At 50.8% G+C, this 26,969-nt stretch overlaps 1 protein-coding gene across 1 annotated transcript; it reads left to right on the top strand.

Moving 5' to 3' along the window:
* Nucleotides 1–1,029: 1,029 nt before the first annotated feature.
* On the top strand, nt 1,030–26,239 carry LOC128267029 (uncharacterized). The gene is made up of 9 exons (XM_053003820.1): nt 1,030–1,174; nt 5,523–5,630; nt 8,930–9,008; nt 9,393–9,410; nt 17,209–17,747; nt 20,266–20,403; nt 20,470–20,756; nt 25,837–26,064; nt 26,132–26,239. The coding sequence occupies exons 1-9, from the start codon at nt 1,030–1,032 to the stop codon at nt 26,237–26,239; spliced, it is 1,650 nt and encodes a 549-aa protein (XP_052859780.1).
* Nucleotides 26,240–26,969: the final 730 nt, after the last annotated feature.

Below are 26,969 nucleotides of genomic sequence, written 5' to 3'. Positions count from 1 at the left end.
CAAAGACACCCACATATTGTCATCAGTTTGAGTAAATTCGTGAGCCAAAACGCGTATCAATTTTACTGAAGCTCAACAAACCAATTAGATGCTGTCGGCCCAGCGTAATGCTAACGAATGGGTGCAACAGGCCACGGCCTCTGAAATGATTGAAACATGTTCCCGAGCTCGTGCCAACACCACAATCGGTTCTCGGCACATTTCACACACACACACACACACAGTCAAATGCCAGCCGAATTGAAATATTAAAACTATTAAAACCATCTCCAACCGCTCGGCGTCACGAGCGCTGGCGAGAAGCAACAAATATAAATTACTTCTTACTTTAATTCCTCGACATCAACTCCCCGCCAAACTTGTCCGCAGACCGCTTCGTGGAGTCTGGGGCCCGTTGGCCGTCCTTAACAATGAAGACGGTACCGATGACGACGACGACGCCGTCTGGGCCGTGAGCATCGCAGAAAAGGACCGCTCGGTCGTGCAGAAGTTATCGTTTGCATTTTAACGTTCTTGCCGGCCCGGTCCTCGCCGGGTCTGGGTGCAAGTCCACCGCATTCCAGCCAGCCGGTGAGATGTCCGAAGCACAACGGGCTGTGGGGTGCTGCATTCCGAGACCGAGCTTGGTTCGTTCACTTCCAATCAAGCAATTGGAGAAATGACTTTTTTATTTCGTACCGAGGCACTCCTCCTGAATTCGCTTCCCATACATTCTTTCAGGCTCCCGGGGCCGGCGGATGAAGGGGCCCAAGCACGGATACCTACATTTAACGGCCAAAGTACTTGCCGTACCGTAATCCGTTGCACTCCTGGTAGCCGAGCGGTATTTAATGTCGGGAATAATTCGTCTTTTCGGTTTTCGATGATGAAGTTCTGGGGTTAGTTCTCGAAGGGCGACCTAGCGATCCGTGCGTTGGGCAGCAGAGTGCACCGTGGTCCGTTTTGTAACGTCACTCACGACTAACTTTCACTTCCGTTCTGCTTTTTCTCCGTTTTTTTCCAGCCGAGCTACGCGACAGACACGTCAAGATGAAGATGTCAAAACTCTCCAATCAGACCAACTCGCAGGACCCGCAGGCGGTCAACTCGAGAGTTTTCGTCGGCAATCTGAATACATTTCAGTGCTCGAAAACGGACGTGGAGCGGATGTTCCAGCGCTACGGACGGCTGGCAGGTACGTGTTTGGAAGAGGAGCCCATTCTCACTGTACGTGGTGGGGAAAACTTTATTGGATCACCCAACCCGTGTTAGGCCAATCAATGGGGGCGCACGAAAATCGATTGGCGGATTGGTGAAAGAAAGTCACAAAAGCTTAAAGGACCGGGCGATCGGCCATTTATCGGCCATCAATAATTCGTGCGTTTGATGTCACAGAATCCACTTTGGCGACTCGTCGCGGAGGTTTTCCTAGGTTGATCGATCAAGTGGCAAATCCCGTTTGCTCTGCGCGGACAACTCGGTTGACTTTATTCGCCCCGTTTCGAGGCCACGGAGTTGGCAGGCTGGCGTTGGCAGTAGCGGACAAACTACAAATGGGGTAATTGAATTTGCAGCGGTCTATTAGAGAAAGTTTTCTGTGCGCTCTCTGCGATCCCGAGTGACTGCAGTTGGTGCGGAAGGTTTCGCGTCCTTCCGTTGTTTCTGATACCCGGCGGTCAGATTTTTTATCCCTCTGTAGAAGACAGAGAATGTAGCCACGAGACACGAGGAAAATGGGGAACAAATCGATGTTGCTAGACGGTCGGACCAACTAGTCGTCGAGTGCCAATTCCACGTCAGGGCCACCGACCAGGCGGGACCGAGTGGATAAGGAAGTGGAAAATCGTCTTAAGAAACTTAATTGTAAGCTCTTTCCCAGTGGCCCTCGATGTTTCGTGTCAAACTTGGCCCGGTGTCGAATGGGTAGTTCACTTTCGTCCGTCGAGTCCGGACTTCGACGCAACTCGACCTTTTGATCAACCCGCGCACCGGGCAGTAACGGTTAAAGGCGGAAAATTGGACGCCATCCAGGAACGGGGACGGCGTAAAAAATGCAAGCGGAACAACTCCCAAGAAATCAAACAACTATTAAAGTTCGATCGAACTCTCTAATGTTGAAGCGGTGAAGAGGTTCTTTTTTCAATCACGTGTCTTTTAAACCCGGCCAACGAAGTAATTTGATTCAAAGCGATCGGTAAAGGGCTGAAGATGCTGTATTATTATGCTAGCTTTAGTTATTACACATAAAGTGTAGAGCATTGGGAAAGTACTCAAAGTACATTTTTTACATTAATTTTGGATTCTTAAAAACATTTTATTTTGGGTTTTTTAAATTTACAAATCCCAAAAGGGTGTCGAAAGCTGTTCAAACGTCAATCTGACGTATGCTGAAGTAAATCATGATAAAATAGCACAACAAATGGTTACATCTATCTAGTTAACAATATCATTTGCTTGTATTGCACGGCAAAACTGTTGCGATTGTTTGGAAGTTGTTCAGCAGGGCAATGGCATTTGAACAATAGAACTGCTCAGTTTAAGCAAAGTTATTCAGTGACATGTTCGACGCCACCGTACAGTTACTTTCTGTAGCGGAATAATTACAATGCCGCACCGTGCCAGCATTAGCATCAGCATAAACCATCAGTGGCCGCGGCTATGAATTGTGCATTTGCTGCTACCGAATAGCTGCAGTTCGCATAATGGGCGGTGCCTCCTGGTGGTGGTAGGTGATTTCACACCTTGTCAAACTGTCATGCACAACGCAACGGAAATGGCAATGCAGTTTGCACCCCGCACCTTTCGCCCGATCCCGGCACGCACCCCCACCGGCGTGGTAAATAAAAGTTTATTGCATGCTTTTAATTAGAAACTTTCTTAATAGTTTCTTCGCACAGCCACAGGCCGCGTGTTTCGATTGCCGTTCCATTTGTAGCCCTTTGGCACGGTGAGGTTACTCTGCGTGCCCTCGTCCCTCTCTCTCTCTACACACGTGTTTTCCCTCGTCGTAAATTGGGCCACGGGCACCCCAGCAACCGATTGGGCTTCGGGTTGTGTAAATGAAGAACGAACCGTACGTCCGCGGACCGTGGTTTTGGTCCCCCAAAAGGCAGTAAAAAAAATCTGAAGAAAAATGGGAACTTGCGAAGGAAAACTTTACTCCCGGAACTCACGATCATTAGTCGCTGTGTGCCGGTGATGACGGTTCCGCGCCTGCCGCTGCTGCTGCCCTCCCCTTGTGGGTTGGCAACAAAGTTTTCGACTAATTTCATGTTTACGTACCCAGGCCACCCAGGCTGCCGCCGCCAGCCACACAAAACAGTTTCGCAAGTTTTATCAATTTTTAATATCACTCAACGGGCTGCCGCGCCCCGAGTCCAGCACCGACCAACCCTGGCAGTGTTGTCGTCGTGGCACGGATTTTTGTGCACCGCGCGCGCTTTTGATTGCTATTTTGCGCCTGCAATGCGACGGCCAATTGCAGCACGGGATAGTGGGGGAACTCCCGAGCACCCCAAATGGTTCCTCGTTAGCTGGCTGGCTTGGTCGGATAAAGCCTCAAGTCGGACGGCGGCTTTGCGTTGCCCTTTGGCAACGCAGTGCGCTGGGTTGCGCATATCCGCCTGCCGTCCGCCGTTGATTGCGTCATTATGATGTCCAGCCCGCAACGGTGGCTTAACATAACGAAAGGTGCACAAAACAAGACGCAACGCTGTAGCCCCCCCGGGAGTCCTAATTCCCCACCGTGCTGTGCGCAGTATTTTTGGTGCAAGAATGAAAGGAAAAAAGTGCAATAACAACCTTCTGCACCCGTCTGCCAGGAGACAGATTACATTTTTCGAACACACCATTAGGGCGGGCGGACCGGTCGGTAGGGATCAGCTGGACTCTGGCTCGAGACCTGGCTCGAAACAATTCCCTCTTAACGAACTCGAGAGCCAGCCAGAGAGCCGAGCGTCCGATAATTCCATCCCGTGAACCAGTGAAATGCATCTCCGCCGCCGGCAGCATAGTAGCATTGCCCGGTCGATGCCCAAAGCCATCGATCGCCAATTCGATGCTTTTTGTCTGTCCCACGAACGAGCATGTGTGTGTGTAATTCAATCCGCTTGCGTTGCGAATGGAAATTTTGATATCTATGCTCCGTGGTGCAGCATAGAAATCGGGCGCGGCAGGTGAACAAAAAACATCGAACCGGAGCTCGCAAAAGAATGTAACTAATCCCACGTGAACCGAACATGGATTTAATGTCCGGGCGTGGCAGCATGGCAGATGTAGAAATATCAATTTTCCAGTGATTACCCAGGATAGCCATACGTGGCGTGTTGATTGTTTTTTCCAAAGGAAAAGTCATGCTCGGTTTATTTTTTATCAATTCCCGTTTCACTTTATTGTCCATTTCCCGTTGCCCTCAAAACGGGCTCCAAATAAAGTGTCTCACGAACGGGCCGATGGAATCACACATTAATTATGCACCACCGAATCCAATATTCGGACCACACTGCACACGATTCGGCGGACCAGCGGGTAATTATGACCGTGCGCGATGCACCTGCACGGCGCTGCACTTTTCGGGTATCGTTCGTTCCGTAATCCACTAAACCTCGGGCATGTAAGGCAAACGTTAGCCGTACCGAGGGTTCCACAGGTACCAAGAGCCTCGGTTCTCTTTTTTCTCTCTCCATCCCAACCCAACTGGCAAACGGCGGATAACTAAAGCGAACAGTCCAATTCTTTGGCCGCGCCAACCGAAAAACGCCAACCGGGTACAAATGCGGCGCGATGCGTGTGGCGCGATCCCGGGTCCGATTTTCAAGTCCACAGTAATCCTTTCTCTACGCCGGGCCCATAGAAGCGTGAATTATTCACTCGATGAAATTGGACTTTTTTTCGCTGCTGAATCTATCGACGATCGCTCGCGGCGTATCTCTGATTCCCGCGTATCATCATTGTCTCGCCCATTTTTTGTCGAGTAGTCGGTTCTTGGTCTCTGCTACACTTGTTAAAAATGGATATCGCCCGCCGGTGGCCGGTGAAGAATTCGCCACATTCGCCCACTTTTCACACCGACCACGCGTGGTGCCCGCGGGGGAAAAATTCACCAAAAGGATACGCGTGACCATCACCGCAACCGGCCGCTTCCAGCAGGACGCTTTACGCCGCAAGCGAAACGTTCGGCATTCGGGTCGGCTACATGGCCGATCCCTGAACGGTCTGTAGTTCAGTTTTTTTCAGGATCGACATCCGTCAACAGTTCGCCCAGCGTTGCTGCCCAATTGCTACCGGCGAAATGTGCACAAAATGGTGCGTTAGTTTGTGTTTTTATGCTCTTGTGGCCCCCCCACCGCTCTGGTGTTCGTTACAGTGTTTTGCGTGGAAATGGAGTGAAAACTTTTGCGGAGCTTCCACGGTCAGTTGTGAATATTGATCTTAAATATGCTTAAAGGCTCACATTGACGACCATTACACGGAGTGCTGGGCGGACACGGACAGGCTTACCGATGTGGAATTTAATGATTCATTTCCATCTCTCTCTTTGAAAGGAATCTCCATGCACAAGGGATACGCGTTCGTGCAGTTTACGAATCCTTTCGACGCGCGGAACGCCTGCCACGGCGAGGATGGTCGAACGGTGCTCAGTCAAACGTTGGGTAAGTAGCACGAGACTTGCAGGACATGCTTACAGCATAATGAATTACTGGAAACTAAACAAAAGACCTGCGGCTACGGTTTATCAAAAGCGCAATCAAACGCGTCACGCCCGTTAACTGATGCCAATGCAACGGATAGGCGCCCAAGTGCATTATAAATTACGACACACACACCCTGTTCAAGGATTGCAGTTTCCGTGCGGATTAAATGGTACTTTAAATGGCCACTCTTCAACCGTTTCGCTGGCAGGAAACGCGGATTGACGAGCGGAACTCGCTAGTCATTTCCATAACACACCCTGTGCGTAAAACAGGGCCGCTACGTTACGACAACTAAAAATGGATACATCATGTCATGATTGTTCACGGCGAGCGACGGGCCACCCGGCCATCATCAATCATGGGTGGGCAAATGATAACAAAAAAGCGTCGGAAAACTTTGACCGGCAGCAGTGTCATACATAAATTATTTGATTCTCCATCAACTCAACCCCAAAACCCGTGCGAAGGCTCGTCCAGCGTGGAAAGCCAGCTGTAGAGGTACAAAGTGCGTGCGTGCGTGGTGCTGTGTCACTTCCCGAAAGGCTTCTGCCCGGCCGGCCGATCATAGTTTAGTTGAACAAAGTCGGTTACCCTTCCGGTTGGGGGGCTAGGCCACACACCGATGCACGCACGCACTCTAGTCACGAACAAGTGAGCACCGTGGCCACTTAACCTGTTTCACTCCCTGATGCCAAGGGTTTCCGCGTTCGAATACGTGGAAAATGGAAACGAATTTATTCGCAGATAATTCTGAGAGCATTGCACGCGAAATGTTATAAATTGATGTTCTTTAAATAACTTGGTCTATAAGCCTCTCACTTGTTTAGGGAGCTATCCTAATAATATTTGTTTGTTGCCACCCCATTAAGACTACATTCAACAAACAGCGGAATGTTTTATTAATGCTCATGATGGTTGATACATGTTCTCGCGGGGTTCTAGTTAATGCTGAGAGAAAAATGAGCACACCTTAAATAAACAAGAAGATGCTAAACGCAGAATACTGGTCACAATAAAATGGTCCGGTCATAAATCTTTCAAACACAGATCCGCTCGCAACCGCTCGTGGTCGGCTCAGCAGCTGTTCTTGTTGGCCGAGGTCACTTTTCACTTTTCATCCGCATTCTCCGCGGGCCACGACCCTCCGCCGCGAAGAAAGTGCCCCGTGTGCTGCGCATGTGGAGTGTTTGATTCGTAGTTGGTGGCCACCACCGGTCTGTCCATCCCAAAGACCGGGGGTGATCTGAATCCGAACCGCTCCCTGCGGCCGGAATATCGATCAAACTTAATGATATGTCACGCGCGTGTCAGACCATTCGCCGGATAATTGCAATTGCACACGTCACAAAATTGCAACTTTTGCAACTTTGGCCGGGCTGCGGACACGATGGCCTGGAGGAACGCTCGGACAGTTTGCCCAGATGTGCAGATCCTGTGCCGGCCGCCGGGTGGTGTTCGGGCTGCAACTGCAATGAAATTATTAAGCAATTAAATTTGTGCCACCTTCCCGATGTTCGGGAGCTCCATGCAGAGCAGGGACCCTTCGTGGTGGAAGTGTTCTAATTTTAAAGCGACACCAGATGCCAGACATGTTCCCTTTTTGGGTGGTTCGGCCTTGCACATGAAGGTGGCACCCTGAGCCGCAATCAATACGCAATGCACTTATGCAACTGGGCCACGGTGTTGGCCAGTAATAGATCGCCACAGGGACTAGGGTACCAGGGGTATCGAGAGCAGGAAGCGACTGATTGACAGGTGGAGCATGTTCCGCGTCTCGTAAGCAACTTCTTCGCTGTTATTAATACCTCCCGAGGTTCGATTGATTTGATTGGAGCACATAAATGAGACCCAGAAATCCAAATAATTAACCGATTACTGTGCCACACACACAAATCAACTGCCCGTTGCGTATCCTGACAGGCCGGACGCCTAATTGGCTCGTTAAGATCCGTTCTCTTCCTGCTTAACTCGAACTCGAAAAAAAACGACATCAAACCTCCCCAAATAGTTACACCTGAGCAGTAGTTTAGCTTATTTAAATTGCATTCCTTGTGGACCATTAACATTTATTGTCAATTAGTTTTATAGACTAGTTCTCGGCGCGGCTAGGCCACGCATCTTCCCCTTGCAACCTGTATCGCCCACAGTCCACGTGACCAGCGCCGGTCGAGCGCACACTTTGATCAGCTGAAGGGGGTCTCAAAATAGAACCGGCCACTTTAAATTTACCCCGAATCCTAAATTGCGGAATCCCACAAACCGGTTGCCATAGGTAGCTTCCCTGTCGCTTTCGTTCGGCCCGGGCCTCTCGCTCTCGCTTCCGTCACGTTTATCGTCAGATAATGGCAACCGTCTGGGGAAAGGTCGTCCCGATGGCACGTGGTTGCGATGCGCGCGTAATCAACTCGACCGACCCATCGTGCGGCCCCGGCGTATGCTATTTGTTAGCTTTGTTTGTGATATTTTGACGTGCCGCCATCTGTTCTGTCTGTCGTCGGGTGAGTAATCCACCCAACAACGCATCCAGCTTCGGCATCCAAAAGGACAACCAACAACATAAAAGGGATTGCTCCCCGATTTGAGGCGGCGTCTCTGAATCTGATTAAGCGCGCGCCGTGAGTGTCGGGCAGTTTTGGGACGAGCATTGATGACATTAATAAACCGCGTCGACCACAGCGGTGACCACGGAGCGTTTGGCACCGCGGCCAAGCCGTGTGGCCAGGGTCGATAAAAATAGTTGTTACGATGATCGTAGGAAAATTTATTTTTCATGTATCGTAACATGTTGGACGCCTTCGCCTGGCGTGCGAGCATTAGACTCTTAGAGCTCACCGTTGCGGTGCTTAGGTTTTCGGGGCCGCCGGGAGCTGATTCGCAGAACTCGGAGTGTTGCCTTCCGGCGGACCAAAGATGGCGTCACGATGACCGTTTTGTTTGCCAAATGACGTGGGAATGACAATTGAACTAATTTTAATTAGCGACAAAACAAAAGCGCCACGTTAGCTCTGGCGTTAGTGCAGGAGCCTAGGTCGGGCGGCATTTGGCTAACTTGTGGCGGTGCTCATAAGTTTACCAAACGGCCGACTAGTGGCCAGACACTAAAATTAACCTTCCCCAAAAATGTCGCACGGTTAGCTCGCATTCGCATCGTAGTGAATCTCATTAACATTCCTCGGGTCCGTCGGCCGGCCGCTTACTGACCCTTTGCGAACTATATTTACACTTTCTCTTTCTCGCTCCCTCCTCCCTCTTTACAGACGTGAATATGGTTGCGGAACCGAAACCCCACCAGACCGGAAGAAAGCGACAAAACAAATCCAAAACGGGAAATGACTGGTAAGTTGTAGTTGTAAATGAATTCGTTGCAATAAATTCGAAAACTTCGTTCGTGTGCAGAGAATAAACGGGAAAAAGGGGCTTTAGTTTAGCTAATGTAACAATCAGGACATACTAAAAATTTTCAAATTTTTCAAAAATAGGAAGAATTGATGTAAGACTGGCTTATCCATTGGACAGCATTCGCAATTAATTGACTTGCAGCCTTCACTGTTATCCTAATATGAATGAGTTCTAAGCATGTGACCAGATAATGGAGCAACTTTTGTCTCTTCATCTACATGAACCAAGTTTTCAAATGTCTTGTTGAGTTTATCCAAACCATCAAGTTGATCGTTGAGCACTATAATAATCTACTCTTTTTTCCTCTACCTCTTCTTGCAGGGACTACTACTACGATAGGTAAGTGTCCTCACACGCATTCCGGGTGCTAACAGCCTCAACCAGCTGCTAAGTCGGCATCACTCATTCGCGCAGTAATCACTTTCACTCGCACTTGCCGCACGTTGTCGTCGTCGTCGCGTTTATGTTACACATGATTTAACTAATTGGCCGCCTTTATGGAGCGCTCCGACTGGTGCCCATTTCCAGCAGCTGCCGTATGCCGGCCAAAGCAGCGGCAGCGTTGCCAGGCTTCGCGAACCATCCGTTATCTTAACTGCGAAAGATGAGCGTCGCCCTGAGCCCAGCGCGCGTGCGACAGAACGCGACAGCACACTTAATCGCCCCACGACGACGACGACGACCGGAAACACTAAAAGCAGCCGGAAAATCATTAACGCTCGCCACCCAATAACATTTCGCTGCCTGGCGCTGGTTAGGCGATGAGTTATCCACCACCAGCACCACCGTTAGGAGCAAGGAGCAGCACCTAACGGGTGCATGGGAGTGTAAAGCTGGAAAATGATGCCGTTAAAAGTTCAAAATTCTGGCCGCTGCCGGGAGGGGAGAAAAAGTTTTCCGCGCATTCCACACTTCATCTTTTGCCGCTCGCTTTATCCACGCGACCTTAAATGGGGGAAAAAAAGGATGGCAATAAATGTTGAACACAGAAAAAAAACAGACCGGAAAGATGGCGCAGTGCAAGATGCCGCCAGAGAACGCGTTAGGACGCGGGCCGCGTAATGGATAAAAATATGTAAAGTCAAAAATGGTCTCGCAACGGTTGGGGTGGGGGCTCCGAAAGGATAACTACCTTAAAAATGGCGAAAGACCGCTTAACGCGGACACGGAAATCTGAGCCAATTCCGAGCTCCGAACGCGGGGAAGCACGAGCAGAATGTTTCGCCGGCGTAAATGAGTCCGTACTTCATACCGGGCCAAAGGGATGGTCGAAACGTTGTGGCGACTCCTTCCAAAAAAAAACCGTGCTCGGCTCGTTAGTTGGGGTCTCCCGAGGTCCTTTCGGTGGAGTTTGTAGCCGCCGCAGGATGGGGTTGAAATGAAAGTTTAATCTTTTTATTGCACGCCGCTCGTTCATATTCATCGTTGTCTGGCTGAAGCCCATCTCGGGAGAGGTCACATGTGGTGTGGTTGTCGAGTGGCGCACGGATCCACCCGACTGCCGGACCGCCCGCCCGCCCTTGAGGATGGTGAGCAAAATTATGCTGCTGCCCCACGTCAAGCCACGTCCCGACCCGAGGGCCACTTTATGCAGGTCAACCACATTGTTTACCATTTCGGAAAATCGGGCACGGGGAGTAGCGTGGCAACCTTCACCGTCGGACGGCGGCGGCGATGACGCTGTTTTTCTGACTCCACCCGCGGGGTGGGTGCTCCTTGTGTGGTCTCACAAATCCTCCTAACCAAAGTTAATCTTTGTGGTTATTAAAGCTTAAGCAAGTTTTTATTCACTTTCGTTGTCCGTCGCGGCCGACGTGAGATGAGATCCTGTCAGACCACCGGGGGGGTCGAGAGACCGGCGGCTCGAGTCCGAACGGACGTGCAGACATTGTTTATGGCGCTCGCTTCTCGGTTCGGTGGATGCGAAACGTGACCGTGGCCGTCCACATGCAATTTCACAAGTTTTGATGAACTTCGCAATTACATTAAGCAAATTATCTAACCGGTTCCCGCGGGTGATCCGGATCCACAGAACAATGGCGTGGCTAGTGTGTAGTTGGATACGAACGAAGCAGAGCATCGAAAGAAGTGAAGGGTTTTTGTACAATTAATAATTGTCCGTTCATAAATGGACCTGCGGGCGAATGTTACACAGTTAACCAAGCATTCTGTTTTCATTTCATTAAAGACCAATTAAAGTTCGTCTCTAAAAAGGCGCGTATTGTTCTGTCGCTTGTCGTGCGTCGAGAGCATACAATCATTTGCCAAGCCATTAGGGAGCACCGTCGCCGTGACCGTCGAAGGGTGATGAAATGGAGGACCTCTCCATTTATTTTCCTTCAGTCCAGTCGACCGGAAGTCCGGGTTCCTCCTTGGAAAACTTGATCAAAACGACGGCGTACGGAAAAGTTGAAGGTTAAGTAAGCCTACAAACAAATTACACGCCCACTGGGGCCGCTCCTTCGGCACGCACGGACCCGGTTTCCGGTTGCGGCTACCAATCGCACCGCTGAATCGAATCAAAAATCGAAAAGATAAACAATCAATTATTTATGAAACAAAAGCGAAATACTTGCGCACCATAGAAACGGTGCGGTTTTCCGGGGCCGGTGGGGAATCGATCGGTTTCGACTGGCGGCCCGTTTCCGGCACGAGCAAGAACTCGGGCCCAACATTTCCGGATGAAACGATGACGGCTGGGGGCAGGGCGATGAAAACTGGATGTCTGGCAGCAACAAGCGTTTTTTGCCGAAGAAAGGAACCCCGTGAACCTCGGGTTCGGGTTTGACGAGCAACCGGATGCTGAGCCGCGGTGGGCCATAGAAAGGCCTCCCCGACCACCGAAACCGACGATAAGCCTCGTTTGTCCATAAATAAGTGAAATAACCCAATAAATCTTCTAATGTAATCTTTTAATAATGTTGATTTTAAAATTTATGAGATTTCCCGGCAGCAGGCCGCATCCCGGTGTCAACAGTGTGTGTGGGGATGGTGGAGGCCCCGTTGTTCGGTGAAAGTGGCATAATTTTTCCCGCCCAACCACGCCGCGCTGAGACTGCCGCTCTGCCACGTGATTGGCGATGAATTTTTCATTAAGCCCCGGCCGCGGTGAAATTACAGCGCGAATAAAAGAGGCAGAGGCTATTCGGGGCGGCGAAACCGACGGTTCCGGGTACGGCAGAAGAGCATAATCCGAATCCATTATGAGTCGGAAACCGATCGGATCGGAAAGCCAGATTTCGCAAGATATTGAGCCTCATGGCTTATTTATCGGATCCACGTAATCGGAAATCGGTATCGGACCGGATTGCCGTTGCCGCGTTCTTTACAAACACACACACATCAATCTTTTAGCGACGATTAGGTCGTATCGCATTATGTGGATTTATTCGTGCCGTTACCATCGAATGTCATTCGGAAGGCAGATTGGTGGTCCGGAATTCCTATCATAACGATTGGCTTAAAACGCTTTGACAACGCCCAACAAAAGGCAAGTGAACTGCATACTTTTAGGCGTTTTTTCCTCGTAGTGAAAAGGGTGGTTATTTTCAGTTTTAGATATTTTTGATAAGGATTTTCTATAACCAAGCGTCTTATCGTAGAGATGCTCCACGTTGTGACCCGTTATTGGTCGGTGGATTTTCAATATTCAAAATATTAGTCATTCTTTGATGGCCATTAAAAAGTAGCCCCCAAAGAAAGGCCGTTTAGGGCGCCATTTAATCACCCGATGACGTTGCCATTTGGAAACACCCGGAACCCGGTAAACTTCATCAGGCTGTATTTTCTTATGAATAAAGATTTCGATCGCCGTCGATCTGCTGGCAAAGCGAAGATAGTCCCTTCTTGCCGAGGCAAAATCAATAAGGACACATCGGTCGGGGCCGCGGCACATGATGTTTCACTTTTATCGCTCTTTCAAGACGTCACGCATGAATACCGTTCCGGAGGTAATTTCCGTACGCCGGTCGGTAAGAAAATGGGCTTTTCTTCCGTGCTGCCGTCTCTTTCCGGTCGCCTTTCTTCGCCTATTTTTTTTCTATCTCCCTAATCCACTTTCGTGCCCAGTCACCGTTCCGAATGTTGTCGTCATAGCTATCTAGTCGCACGCCCCGTTTGAGGCCACGACGGCCAAAGTTTCGACCGAAAAGATGTGCCGTCCGTGGGGTGGTTCCGTGACAAGGAGTCGTTCCAGCCATTTTTCAATCTATTAACCACGTCCACCTTTGGCTGCGAGCCGTCTCCGGAGCGCCCTAAATTCCTGCGAACTCGGGGGAAGAATGGAAATTTTTCCCGACACCCGAGCCCCGCCACCCGTAGCTGGCGGGTGGATTATCGAGCCATCATAATCAATTAATATCCAGTTTGTCTTGGTGCGCCGGAGTTCATATCGACTCGACCCAAATCCGATCGCCCTTAGCGAGCGCAGCAAATAGACGGCCCCGAGCGTGAAATTATGGTCCGCCCCATATGGTGGTATTGATTCCCGTGGCGCGGCGCCGGTGGAAGAGCCCGCTGGAATGGAATTAACCTATTGCCTATCCGACCTTTTGGCGCCCAACGGGCCCATATCACGCCATGAGCTGGCACATTTGCGTCACTGCTGCATTAACTTTTCGGTTCACTTGATCGACTCCCGGCCAAGAAGCCACCACCAAGCCCGGGGGGGCAAGAAAAGGACGAACGGTTGACGGCCGCGCTGCTAGATTGGATCGTGTTCCGACACCATTCCCGAGCTCCCTGCTGTGAAGATGAAAAATAACCTTCATTCGGAGCGGGCGCACCGCATGGAACTTCCTTCGCGACGGCTCCCTGGAAGAGAGAGAGAGTGATGGTTCGAACAGAGTCCAACAGCTTCTGCTAATTGTTAATGTTAAATTATTTGATCAATAGGATATCAATTTGCGATACGAGAACGGTTCAGCGCAAAGAAGGACCCCGGCCCCGGGCGAATGATTGATGACTACTTCCCGGGCCTCGGTGGGGTACTGCGGGTGTTGCTCCTTGCGAAACCCAACACCGGGAGAACGGGGGAACTGGGGGCTCGTGCCAAAGACAGGCATTTAGGCCCCGACGCTCGAAAAGGATCATCACAGCGGTTGGTGTATAATGCCGTCATAAAGCTATTCTTGGCCTGGTCCATAAAAGCGCGCCAGACAGTCAGGACGACCATTTTCTTTCGCTCTTTGTGTCGATGTCCGAGACAAAGAAACTCGCGCCCATTTTTTAACGATCGGCCATGTTGCAGAAATAGCCATCAGCCAATTCACCAGCTCGACAGTAATGTCTTTTAATGGAAACAAAACAAAACATTTAATCAATTATGTTCATACCTTGAAATGTTGCCATTTTTCGGGATAAAAGATTCGACAAACTATTGTACTACTATTGTCTCCGGTGCCGATGCTCTATGCTCTCCGAGTGCCCTGCTTCCCTGAGGCTAAAACAAACCCATAGACCGGATCTCGGTCAGAAAAGCGCAACACAGCAGCACTCCATCGTGCGTCCCTCCATTTTCCCGACATTCATTTGTTTGTGTTTCAATATTTTTTACGGGCCGCTTATTGTTTGCGTAGCCCACAGTATCATTGTACATTTAGCCGCCAGTCTGCGCGCGGCCAACAGCAACAGACGTACCTGGGTTTCGTGCCAGACACCGGTGGGAAAAAGTGAAAACGAACAAATTATGCTCGGTAATCTGGCTGATGCCGTGATGGGCAGCCAGCGCAAAAACAACACAGTGCGAAAAAAAAGAAAACATTCAGGCGTCGACTTTAGGACACAGTGTCCTCCGTGACCAGAGTCCCTTCATCATCATCATCATCATCGTCGTCGTCGCATCATTTTCCAGCGCCCCCGGGGGTGGGCACAAAAACTTGTCGCCTATTTTGTATCCATTTCCTGGGGCCTTGTCAACGCGAACCGCACGGCGTTTGTTTGTTTCATCTTTTTGTTTCCTTTTCGTTCGCCTCTTTTTGTTACTCTCTCCGCAGTCAACACGTCCAGCTGTCTTGTTTTGTTTTAAATTTTCATTTTTATGGCTGTGCGGTTCCACTTACTACGTTCGCCCGGCTTTTCCGGGCGGCCCACACAAAATGTCTGGTTTATGTTGGCGGCGGTGTGCACCCCGCACGCGTGCGGCCTTTCATCTTTTCCTCCGGCATTTCCTCGGGTTCCACCGGATCCGGAAGCTGCGCGAGATGAGCTGATTGTATAATTTTGAATTTTAATGATGCGCATGATTGTCGTCCGGTCGCGTTGGGTGAACGTTTTCCTTTTTTTTCTTTATCTTTTGTGCCATCACCAATTTTCGTGTCGATTTTCTTTCCTGTTTTCCAATAAACACCCGGGCGCAACGTGGCGTACCGGTAAGGTTTTCCTTACGGCTGCTTCGGGAGCTCGCGATCGGGAGTCGCCATCGTAGCCAATTATCCTACGGGCGGGCCAATCTGTGTCTGATCCTTCGGCAAACAGGAAGCTAATTGAAATTCATATCCCCGCCGCCAGCGGTGATGGTGCGCACCGTAGATTAGATTAGTGTCAAGTCGTTAATTTTTGCGCACCCCGCGATGTCCGGCGAGCCTTATTTTTTTCATCGCCCATTTGCCTCATCAAACTTTGACACATTATCATAAAGTTTTTATATCAGTTCGGGACCGGTTTCAAGAAAGGCCAGCCCAGGACCCAATATTATTGTCAAGAAGCGACACTAATCGAAGCACTGACAGACTCGCAGCGGGATCCGCACAATGAGGACCACAAGGACGTACGCAAACACGCCGTTTCAATAGCAACAATCTTTTATGCAAATAGAACCGCTCCCTAAAACAACTCCACTTCGCTGCAAAATGGTGGACGATTTAAATCATTTCCCCAAACAACTCTCCGCTGTGGCTGTTTCCTTTGTTGACTCAATCACGACGCGCGCGGCGAATGGTGAATGAATGTGTTGCTTTCGTCGTTGTCGAGTGTTGGCGTCGTCGTCGTCGTCGAAATGCTGCTCGAATGGCGCCACTCACCGCGCGATACAATGGCCGCCACCGCCCTCGAGGTCCTTTCTCACTTCTTGAGCGGGGCGCAAGTGGCCTCTTATGCCCTTCGTCGCGCACCATGATGCTCCACGCCGCCGAAGCGACAAAAACGATAAGCAACTTGTCATCCGAATGACAATGAACACACATTTTCCGCCGGTTTTTCCGTACGCGCCCCGGTATCGGCTTCATTGTCCACTTCCTTGCGCTTCACTCACTCACGAAGGTTCCACTTCACTCCGTACAGTGGAACCTTTGCGTGAGTGAAAAGATCCAGAAAGTTAGAAAACATTAAAATAATAAAAAAATACATGGAGGTTGAGTATGAATTCCTTTGGCAATTTTTCCTGAGTGAAGAAGTTATGAAACTTCTTTCGGAAGAATTAAGAAAACCCCATTCATTACGCCAGCTTATCGCAATTTACTCCTCATTCACTTGCGAGTTGAAGGAGTTCAATTTCTGGGAAATTGCAAACCGCATCGGACGGAGCCACAAGTTTCTACTGTGCAGTTTGCCCACTGGCATTGGCCCCCGATCGACAAGTTCGCGAAAGTTCATCGGTTTTCCGTCAAGTTTTTCGCTTCACTTCTCCCCGCGGGCAGCACTCGACATGGCGAGCCTGCGGGCACACGCGGAAGAGCTGAGCAAACAATCATTATATTGTAATTTAATCGAACGGACAGGCGGAAGTTGAGAACAGATTTCTCTGTCGGATGATAATCTACGACGAGGACGGCGACGACGGGCCTCAAGGATGCACCCCACATCCGGTGGCGATGAGAAAAATTTCCCGCAAACGCAAACAGAAAAACTTCCCAAGACCAACCATCGACAATTAGGCGTCGTTAGGGGCACTTTTGTGTGACGTCGGAGGTGTCTGCTGGTGGCGCGAAGACCCTCAGGAGGGGGACTAATTGTTTGTTTATGCTGTCGTTTCATTTTATTTGATTGATCCAACATTTGGCACCTCGCCATAATGGCTCATCAGTGTCAGAGGCACTCGCGGGGGCTCGGCTCGAGAAGGACAAGTTTCTGGTTTTTGCTCTCACCCACCGGTAATGATATAATTTTCGTTCTTCCATCTGTTCCTTTTCCTCTTCCGCAGTTACTACGCTTCGACACTGTTCGGGCCACTGCAGCAGCAGCCCAACTCGCAGCCGCGGCCACTGAAGCGCCAGCGGCTGATGGCGCCGAGCCGCATGGGCATGCAGAACAAGCTAAACGGAGCCGGGCCGGGAATCCTCAGCCACGGCCACAGCCAGCAGCAGCAACAGCAGCAACAGCAAGTGCAACAGCAGCAGCAAGTACTGTCGCAGCAAGTGCAACAGCAACAGCTACAGCTCGCCGCGCACACGCAGCAACTGCAGCAGCAGCTAGTGTCCGCTGCCGGCAGCCCCGTATCGGCTGCTTCCTGCAACGGGCTCTACTACGGCGGTGCCGGAAGTGGTGTGGCGAACGGGATCGGGTCAAGCAACGGGGTCACCCTGACACCGAACGGGTGCATCGGCACCAATGGCTACATCAACAACAACTGCATCATGAACGGGGCCGAGATGGCCGGCGTAACGACGGCCGCCGCCGCGTGTAGCAGTATGTCGAACTACACCAACGGCCAGCACGTCGTTGGACCGTTCAAAACCTACAGTAAGTGGCTAAACTTGTGGCCATCCCCTTTAACTTAGGCGCCTCGGGCTTAACCCACTGACGGTTCAAATATTGATTGCGACCGAAACAGAAACGACCAACCGACGACCGACCATCAAAGCAGTAAAAACGTGGCCAAGGCTACGAAAGAGCCCCATCACGGTCCCCCTCGGCACAGTGTCTTGAGCGGGGGGGGAGGAGTCCAAACTCCTTCCGGCACGCGTGTCGGAGGCACCGTTCAAGCGTAAACCCGAAGGAGACTCCCGGCACTATCTGTCGGGCCGTCGGTCTCATTTACAATTCATTGAATTTACATTCATAATTATGGCTCCCTCTACCGTCTACTCTGGCCGCCGAAGGAGTGGCCGCCCCCGGGGGTGGCCACCTCTCTACAGCGCATCCTTGAAGTCGGCACACTGTGTGCCCGTTTTTGTATGCCCCGGGCCCTTGCGCTGAGAGTTCTGCGTACTTTGTGGCAAACTTTCCGGCCCGGCTAGGGGTTTCTTTTGATTTTAACGATTCTCCGTGTAATGAACTGGATGTCCTGGTGGCTACCGAGCGCAACAAGCCACCGGCTACCTCCGGGGCCAGAAGAAGTTGCACTCTCGTTCGCTCCACACGGAAGCTAATGACTGGACTGGCGGAGGATCTCGGTCCCCGTCGGTGCAAAAGGATCTGGCCAAAGTTTTCATTACACCGGGACGCACACTTGTCGCCCCCTGGGGTCGCCCCAAGAAAGTGGTGGCTCCGTACTCCGCTTCGCTTGGACGAGGTGTTGAAGTTTGCTTTATCGCTGTTAATATTTTATGCGAAGTAGTCCCACGGTCGGTGGTCATCCTATTGTGGTGGACAGGCGATGAGACAACAAAACAAGCATAAATCATGTGGTGTAATTATGGACGGTGTCGGTGTGATTAAGATTTGTTGTGGAAGAAAGGTACAAGACATGACGCCAAAGATTCGGCTCTTCCTGAAGCCAGTCTGTTGTGACTTTTGCGTGGCCAGCAAACGAATTTAAACAAATCAACATAAAATGAAAATTACATACTTGGAATTATGATTAGTGTCTTCGTGGAGATCCGTCCGCCACGGAATGTAATAACACCCGGAGTCTGTGGTCAAAACCTTCCGTCCATCAGAAAACAAATTTGAAGAATTCTTCGCAAAGAATCCTGTACCGTTCCCACAGACGAATCTCAGCGCCCTACATCAAAATGCTTAATTTTAAGGCTGTTTACGGCCCAACACCTCGTAGGTCAGATCTGTCAGACGGAGCTCGGCTTGTGGCTCCGCCGGGCACCCGCAAAACAGGACTCGTCCTGACCGGTTGTAACATTTTCACACCTTTGCCGGTTGGCTTTCTTTTTCATCACGGACTGTGGTGTTCGCCCACCCAAAACACGCCATCCGGGCGCCTGGCGAGTGGCGAGCCTCCGAAGAAGCCACACCGCAGACACTGGGCGGCACGGCGGCGGCGGCACGTTGTGCACACTTGCCTGTAGTGTTCTGCTCTCTTTTGATCCAACCACCCCACGACCACCAGTCGTGTTACTATCCTCTTTATCCGGCCATCGTTTTTTTTTTGCCCTGCGTCCTCCTTCTCGGGGTGTCTGTTTACTTTCCAACCAGCTGTCAGCGACGGTCGAATAATAATACCCTTCTCCAAGACCGCCCCGAGATCCTCGGTAGTTGATGAAGCTCACACAAAAGCGAGACGGCGACGATGCCTAGACACCCGGCGGAACACGGCCGCCCTGCTCGTTCCATTTTCACGTTGCCAACCGACACAGAGCCAGTCGGAAGGGGGTCAATAAAGTGAGGCTTCTCCATCGTCACCACCTCGGGCCCGAGCATAGTCGAAACTTTAACCAGTTGCCCGACCATCGACCACGGTCGGAACAGGAACTCCAGGAAGTAACGGAATGATAAAGGCGTGAACGGTTCGCCGGCGAACCGAGCACAGTATTTGTAACAAATAAATGAATGGGGACGCCAGGCTAGGGTGCTAAAATATTCATATTTTAATTAAAGCACGGAAATATAACTCGTTGATGGTTCGTAGTAAACTTGGGCCCACTCTGTGTGTGTGTGTTGGGTTTTTTGCCCCGTTCGAGGTTTGCTGTGCTGTCAGTTACTGTCAGGCTGTTCCACTCCGGGCTTCCGGCGAGGTCACGCTACGGCTCCGTCACCCGAAGGCGGCCGCTCCGATGATCTATGACGTACATGACGCATCGCAGTGTACCTGGTGATACCTCGGTGTCCCGGTAAATGGCGCAACTACACCGCGGAATCGTTGGGGGAAGTCGTAAATTTCAATCTCTGCTTCGCACCGTGCGCTCCATGAATACGGGACGACAGATAGCATCCGAGCCCAACGCGAGGGTTCCGCTATTGGCTGTGGGCTCGATTTCGGAACCGGGGACGAGAAAATTGGATAATAACAACTTCCGCACTGATCTCTCGTGGTTTTGGGTGGGCCTCCAGTATTGTAACACGTCTGCACATTGCGTACCCACAGGTAATCCGGACACACTGATCTGCGGCAACTGCCGGGAGCTGTTCACCGACCTGACCGAGCTGCTGGACCACAAGCGCAGCTACTGCAAGCTAAGATTCACCTGCAAGTGTCTCACCTCCTCGCCGGTGCAGAAAGTTTGTAAGTTTCCGATGGCGTCACCTTTGGCATTCTGGGACTCCACACGTACTCTCTCTCACCCCGCAGATCCTGTGCCGTCGGCGAAGTTGCTCTGTGTCGCGTGCAAGGACTCGTTCTCCAATCCATGGGATCTGATGGTCCACGCCCAGGCTGCCCACATGGTCAACATCTACGAGCTGGGCGAAGGGTCCGGCGAGGACAAGGCGGCACCCACGGACCGGACCGCCAACAGCACCCCGACACCGATGCCTTCGTCGCCCCCGGTACTGGAGGTGAGCAAAGCCGTTAGCCAGGTCGGAGTGACCGCCCTGGGTAACGGTGTGGCGCACGACCTGGAGCACGAGCACGGAGAGGTGAGTAGCTGTGTTTGAGAAGACCAACTTTTGGGCCAAATTTAGGAGCCGCTCGCTTAAAGACAGGAATTTAAATGTTGCTGAGGGTCCTCGATACTCGAAGGTAGCATCGTTTTGTAGTAATGGAGTCTATAAGCTCATAACTCGTTTCCTCAAGAGTTTGGACCTCTATATGTTACCTAATCCTAAACCAGTCTTACTTAAGACACTTAACCTTTAGATTAGTTCACCCATTCGAGGACTTCATTAAGCTCTATTCCTACTCAACTTATAGTTTCTCTCTTTACAAAAGTGTCCCACTTTTAAGATCTCTCTTCTCCAATTTGTGCCTCACTTCCCGTGCCACCAGCGCCTTGGGCAAAAGATTAAGCACGATCATTACCTGGCCGGCAGCTTTTCATTGGGGAAACAAAACCCATCAGCGGACGAGTTTGTACATCGTTTATCAATTGCACCAATCGGATGCTTTCTAATCCGGTCACGTCCATAAAGCAGTGACACGACATTCCTTTCATTTCGGGTCGGCAATCTCGGTCCCGGACGTGACCGTGTCGTGTCACTCCGCTCCACTCCCTCGGCAGGCCACCCGGCCGGATGGTGTAACTGATTTTAATCAAGAATCAATTACTTTCAACACCGCCGCTTGCTAATTTTCGCCCACCATCCTCCACCCGGAGCCACCGGACGTGACGGAATTTGCCATCTTCACGCGGTGCTTTCCACCGGATTACTGGATTTCGCATTACCGGCTGCAGTGTCTGCTGTCGGATTTCGGTTGAGCGGTTCGGCCAGACGCTACTCCAAACAGACGGGGCTGCGATAACTCAACGCACACCCCACGCCACCATTCGGAACTCCAGATCGGACCGAAGCCACGTAGTGTGCCGAACGTAGTGGAAATGAGTTTCGACAAGAATTCAATCGAACGTCATTTTTAATCTTCTCCGCTCATCTCGATCCGATTCCGAGGTGGGACGCGACCGGAGAGTCTCGAGGGTCGAGGGAAAGCCTCGTGCTGACTGATGGTGGCTTCATTGCGAGCATAAAAATTTATTCGAAACCATAAAAATCACTACCGAACGTCGGGGCGGGAACGAATTTCCCTTCGCCGCACGACTGGCGGACGTAATTCGGCGGCACCCTTCGGACACGTCGGGGTTCGAGTCGAAGATTTCCCTTCGAGAGTTTCCCTCCGCTCCGGAACAGATAATCTATTTCCCAGCGAGCCGATCGATCGGCACGACGGCAACGGGGCTCCGGTCCGGTCGGGAGAAGGTTGTTGTTCCGGATTATGCATTTACGGTCCGCTTTCGAGTACCCGTGGGCTGTCGGCAGCTTAAGTCGCAGAAAAACGGGACGGACGACGGAGGTGTTAACGCCAAAGATGATAGCATCAATATGTTGTGCTTCATGTTTGGCCACCCTCTGTTTCGCTCACCACTCTGCCAAGGACACGCTCACAGCCACTTTCCTTCCGTTCCGTTCCGTTCGTTTGCTTTGGGTCTAATCTTTTTGGGGCGGAAAGGCAGACAAGCTCTTGGCAAATCCTTTTTCCGGGTTCTCTGCGGAGGACGTGACGGTGGAAGACAATTTGGGTCAGGTCAGTCGGTGGTCAAACTCTTCCGGAAAACGGTCGACCTGGATGCTGGAGAGCAACCTTGAGATGAAGCTGGACTTTAATTTTAATGTTTAGTTTGTTAACTATTTCTAAGAAACCTTTCATTATCTAATCGAATCTTTTGCATAGTTAAGCTTGTTTTATTAAACTGCAAAAAGAGCAAACTTCTGCATCGCAAATATAGAAAGCACAAAATAATGGTGATAAAAGAAACATAGATCCTGGGCTGTCCATAAAAAATTATGCATAATGCAGCAGCGTTCGGAACAATGCCAAATGCAGTGGCGAGAATGCATATCCAATGCTAACGCCTTCACGCCGTCTCACAACTAATATAGTTCTCCAATCAATCCATTAGGACGTGTGGAGTTTAGCTTATCAATATTTCACACTCGGCAACCTCAACCATCAGCATCGGTGACGGTTTTGGCCAATGGTTGGCCCCATCCCTCCGCCCTACGATGGAAGTGACCATCTCTTGACCACCGTTCCGACCCAATCAGAATCAGAGCTTCCTCCCCGAACGTGAACGTCATGTGGCGAAATTTGCTCTCGGAAAATGACGGCAAAGCAAATTGAAAACGAAGATCGCAGATTAGTGCCCGTCTCGAAACCCGCTCCATCCAACGTGAGACATCCGTTGCGGAACCTTTGCTTTGCTGAGGTGATAAAAGTGGTTACTTTCTTCCCGTACATCGCCCGGAACGGCTCGTGCGGAGCCCCCGCCCGAATGTGGAGGGAAATTGGATGGCTTGTAGAAGTTAACTTGCCACTCACTCGACGGATTGCACTTGCAGCAATACCCCGTAGCTCCGGATGCGGCTGGCCTCGAGATTTTGGGCGAACCCCGCACCGCCCTCAAGAAGGCACTATTTTTGGACTGCATTCAAAATTCAACAGATTTATCTCGCTGCTTGTCGTCGAAGTACCGAGACATTCGTTGCCCGCCGTGAGCCACCGAAGAAGCAGGGAACAGCTGGCCTACGCTTGCCGGTGTGGATGTCGGAGTCGGAGACCTAGACCACCACACCACAAACCGGGTCCCCGGGTCCAGAAACAAACACCTCCGCGGGACGGGACGACATGAGGCACTTTAGTGTCCTTGTTAGCTGCCTGTTGAAGTGGAACCGTTGTTTTCGCCCCACGTCGCTTCCCATTGCCAGTGCGGTCCACTTCGAGCGATCAGGTTTCAGGGCGTTCGGTTGTCGAAATTCGGGCCCGAAAAACCGTCAGCCATGGTGTGGCGTCAGTTTATCAAGAAAGTTTGATCTCCAGCGCCCAGCGGGCCAGAGCAGATGTTCGGTTTTCCGTTCCGTCCGAAATCTGTGTCCCCGGTCCCTGTGGGTGTGGGAAACCCAGACTTCGGATTCGGTTGATTTCTTTCCACCGCTTTCGCAGTCCAACCCGAACGAAAAAAACGAAAAAAACGGTGCAAAAGTTTTGTTGGAAAATAAATCAAGATATTCTTGTCGGGACTTGTTTATGTGTTTGTTTTCTGTTCTTGTTTTTTCTTGTGCGCGTTTTTGTTTCTGTTTTTACAAACGACTCGCTTGAAGTTTTGAAGACACTTAATCGTGGTGGTCAACCCGGAGAGCACTCCACTAAACGGGGAAGCTTTATCTCCGCAGATGTCATGTCGGATAAGACTAACCGATGCGAGCCATCCACCATATTGAATTGGACGGGTTTGGTGAACTGAGTGTGTACGCTATTCGTAACTTTAATCATATTCAAAGCTGATAAGGCTCATTCAAAAAATAAAAATTGGACAACACGTGTTGATCAAGCTTAAGTTTTTCCTTTTAAGTTTCGCGCATAGAAAGGCCCTTGATATCCTTATATTTGCTCCTCAGAAACCCCCTACAAAGTCGCACATGCTTTCGGCCATTACACTTTTGATGCTTCGTGTGTTTGCTAAATTTATCGGACCTTGCAGGACCTACAGTAACCTAACCGTTTGCTGTATAAACGCCACATAAAGAAACCGATCCGATACGGAGAATACCCTGCTCATCCCGCTCGATGCGGCAAATCGGTCAAGAGCACCCTGGCCCGTTATTTCAAGTTTGCATTTTGATGGAAATTATGCTCTGGTCCCGGCGGACGCTCTAGTCCGGCGTGACTCGGCACGTCCTTGGACCGGCTTCGCCTCCATTGGCTCTGGGGGGCCACGCCACGTCAATGCCGGAATGTTGATGCCGGAAGTTGAGCTAGCTGGTAAACATAACTTACCACGGAACGGCTTGTGGGCTATGCACCGCTCATTCAAGGCACCATTCAACGGACCGACACACCTCCCCGATAGCGAGGGCCAGGCCACGGCCAGGTGAACGATATGCACGCCGCCGCCCTACATGCCAGTTAGACAGTAACGAGTTGAAGAAAAAGTTCCAACCAGTTGTTCCCCACGACTGGTGGTCTGGCTGGACTGGACGTGGGGCCAGATAAGTCCAGTGATAAAAATATATTATTCATTCGAAATAATTTTCCTAAAAGGTTCCCGCTCCCGTATCCCACCCCGGGCTGGGCGACTAGTTCACGGGTTTTTCTTGCCCGTGCCCGTGCAGGACACTAGGCACGTCTAATCTACGGACCGGACGGCCCGTCTGTCCCGTTCGGTGGAATCAGTCACGAACATCCGGTCCGGCAGAAGATAGTGAGAAGGCGCGAACGTACATCGAACGGGCGCGTTCCGTGGTGAATGCAAAAATCCAACCCGGCCGCGGATGGGTCGACACTGACCGGACCGTGGACTGGACGTGAACTGCAGGACAAAGCAGAGCAATAATTGGTCTACGAGTAGACTTTCGAAAGCGGAAAAAAGGAACTACTTCCAAAATTACAGTCGAACCTCGGACGTAGAAATAGGAGTTGATGAAGGTTCTAAGGACTGAAATTTGGACAAGACATACCAACATGTCAACAATAGCCTGGGGGTAGTCGCATCCTTTTTCACGAAAAATCTGTTAGTCAAATGCGGAAGACCTGAATTCGCACCGCACAAGGTTACAGTGTAATTCTAAGCGGCAGCCCGCAAGTCGTTGCAGATTGCGCCGTGATCCTTGCGCGCCGTGACGTGATTGTTGGCTGGAACAGTGCCTCCACTTTTACCACTCAAGTCGGCCACATCGCTTCGGTGTGCGATAAAATGAAATCCATTATCTAATTTGTCGATCTAATAAATTGTGTCCACCGTAAGGACCACGGTGAGACTGTTGCGTGGTGCCACCACCCTGTAGCGATTACCGTGCTGTTTCCTACAACCCTCCAACCAACCGGTGGTCGGCCGGGAAGATTGGCGTGTTTTGAGGAGTGGCCACAGTTTCGCCCAAATCGCCACAGCCAGTTAAAATGTGGGCGCAGTCAGTAATCTACGGCCCTGTATATGCTTTAATCACGCCGCTCTCGACGCCGCGTAATCCGCGTTTCATTTTTACCTTTACGCTCGGTTCTTCGTTGCAGGACACTCGGTCGCAGCCGACGGCTAGCTCGCCGGAACTGCAGGTAGCTGGCTCGCACGAGGATATCTGCTTGCTGAACGAGGTCAGCAAGCCGGAAGCGGCTGGTCCCGGCGCGCTAGGCAATGGGTTCGGTGTGGCTACGGTCGGCGACGTGAAGGACACCACGCCGCCACCACCACCACCACCAGCAGCACCCCAACGGGCATGCATAATGACGGCCGTCAGTATAGTAAGTAGAGTTCCGTGTGCACTCGTCCCCGGGGCTGACGCGGGATTCCTTCCTTTTTCGCTTGCAGGACACGAAGGCGCAGGGTCCCGGTGCCGCGGTGGCACTGAAAATGGTGTCATCTTCGATGGGCTTGGCGCTCGCTGGCGGTGCTGCCGTGGCGACCGTCACGCAGTAAGCCACGCGTCGACGTAGTTTGCTTTCAGTTACCCCAGTTAGTTTCGTAAGCGTTGTTTTGTGATTTTACTTTTAACCTGTTTTACACTATCGCCCTTCAACCGCTGCTTCACTGTCTCTCGTTATCCTGCTCGGTTCACACTTCGGTGTTTTACTCTTGGTTTGTGACGCCTCAAGAAACGAGTATTACGCGAGCGGTGGCGACCCGCGAAACCCGATTACGATTGCTTCCAGGTTTGTGTTTCGTTTCAACAAACAAACAAACAAACAAACAAACAAACAACAACACATCAACCGTTCTTCTGATACCGAGAGAAACGAAAAGTATTCTTATTCTACCAGTAGATAGTAAGAGTAAAACACATTTAACTAAACACACTCACAGACAGGTTCGCGCACAGTTTTGAAGAAATCATGGCATAAAAAAGCATAAAATGGCCGCTTCAAAACGCCAGCGCTCTAGGATGGCAGCAACACCGGCGCACGTTGAATGAATACAAAACAATGAGAGCTTATGGTTATGATTTATGTTTGAGCTGCTGTTGCTGCTGCTGAACTACGCCACTAGAGCGGCGGTGGTGGCGTCGTAAAGGCGTCGCGCCAAAATCAAGCGCTAAATAAATCGCACCCTTTAGTTACTAAACCCTTATATGTTGTTGATAAGATAATGCGGCGCGATGCTGGCTTCTGGCTGAATGGCTGAACAATACATTCTACACCGGAATCGTGCA

The sequence above is a fragment of the Anopheles cruzii genome, chromosome 2, assembly GCF_943734635.1.
Source record: "Anopheles cruzii chromosome 2, idAnoCruzAS_RS32_06, whole genome shotgun sequence".
NCBI classification, from domain to species: Eukaryota; Metazoa; Arthropoda; class Insecta; order Diptera; family Culicidae; genus Anopheles; species Anopheles cruzii.
This window is presented reverse-complemented; position numbering and strand designations above follow the sequence as displayed.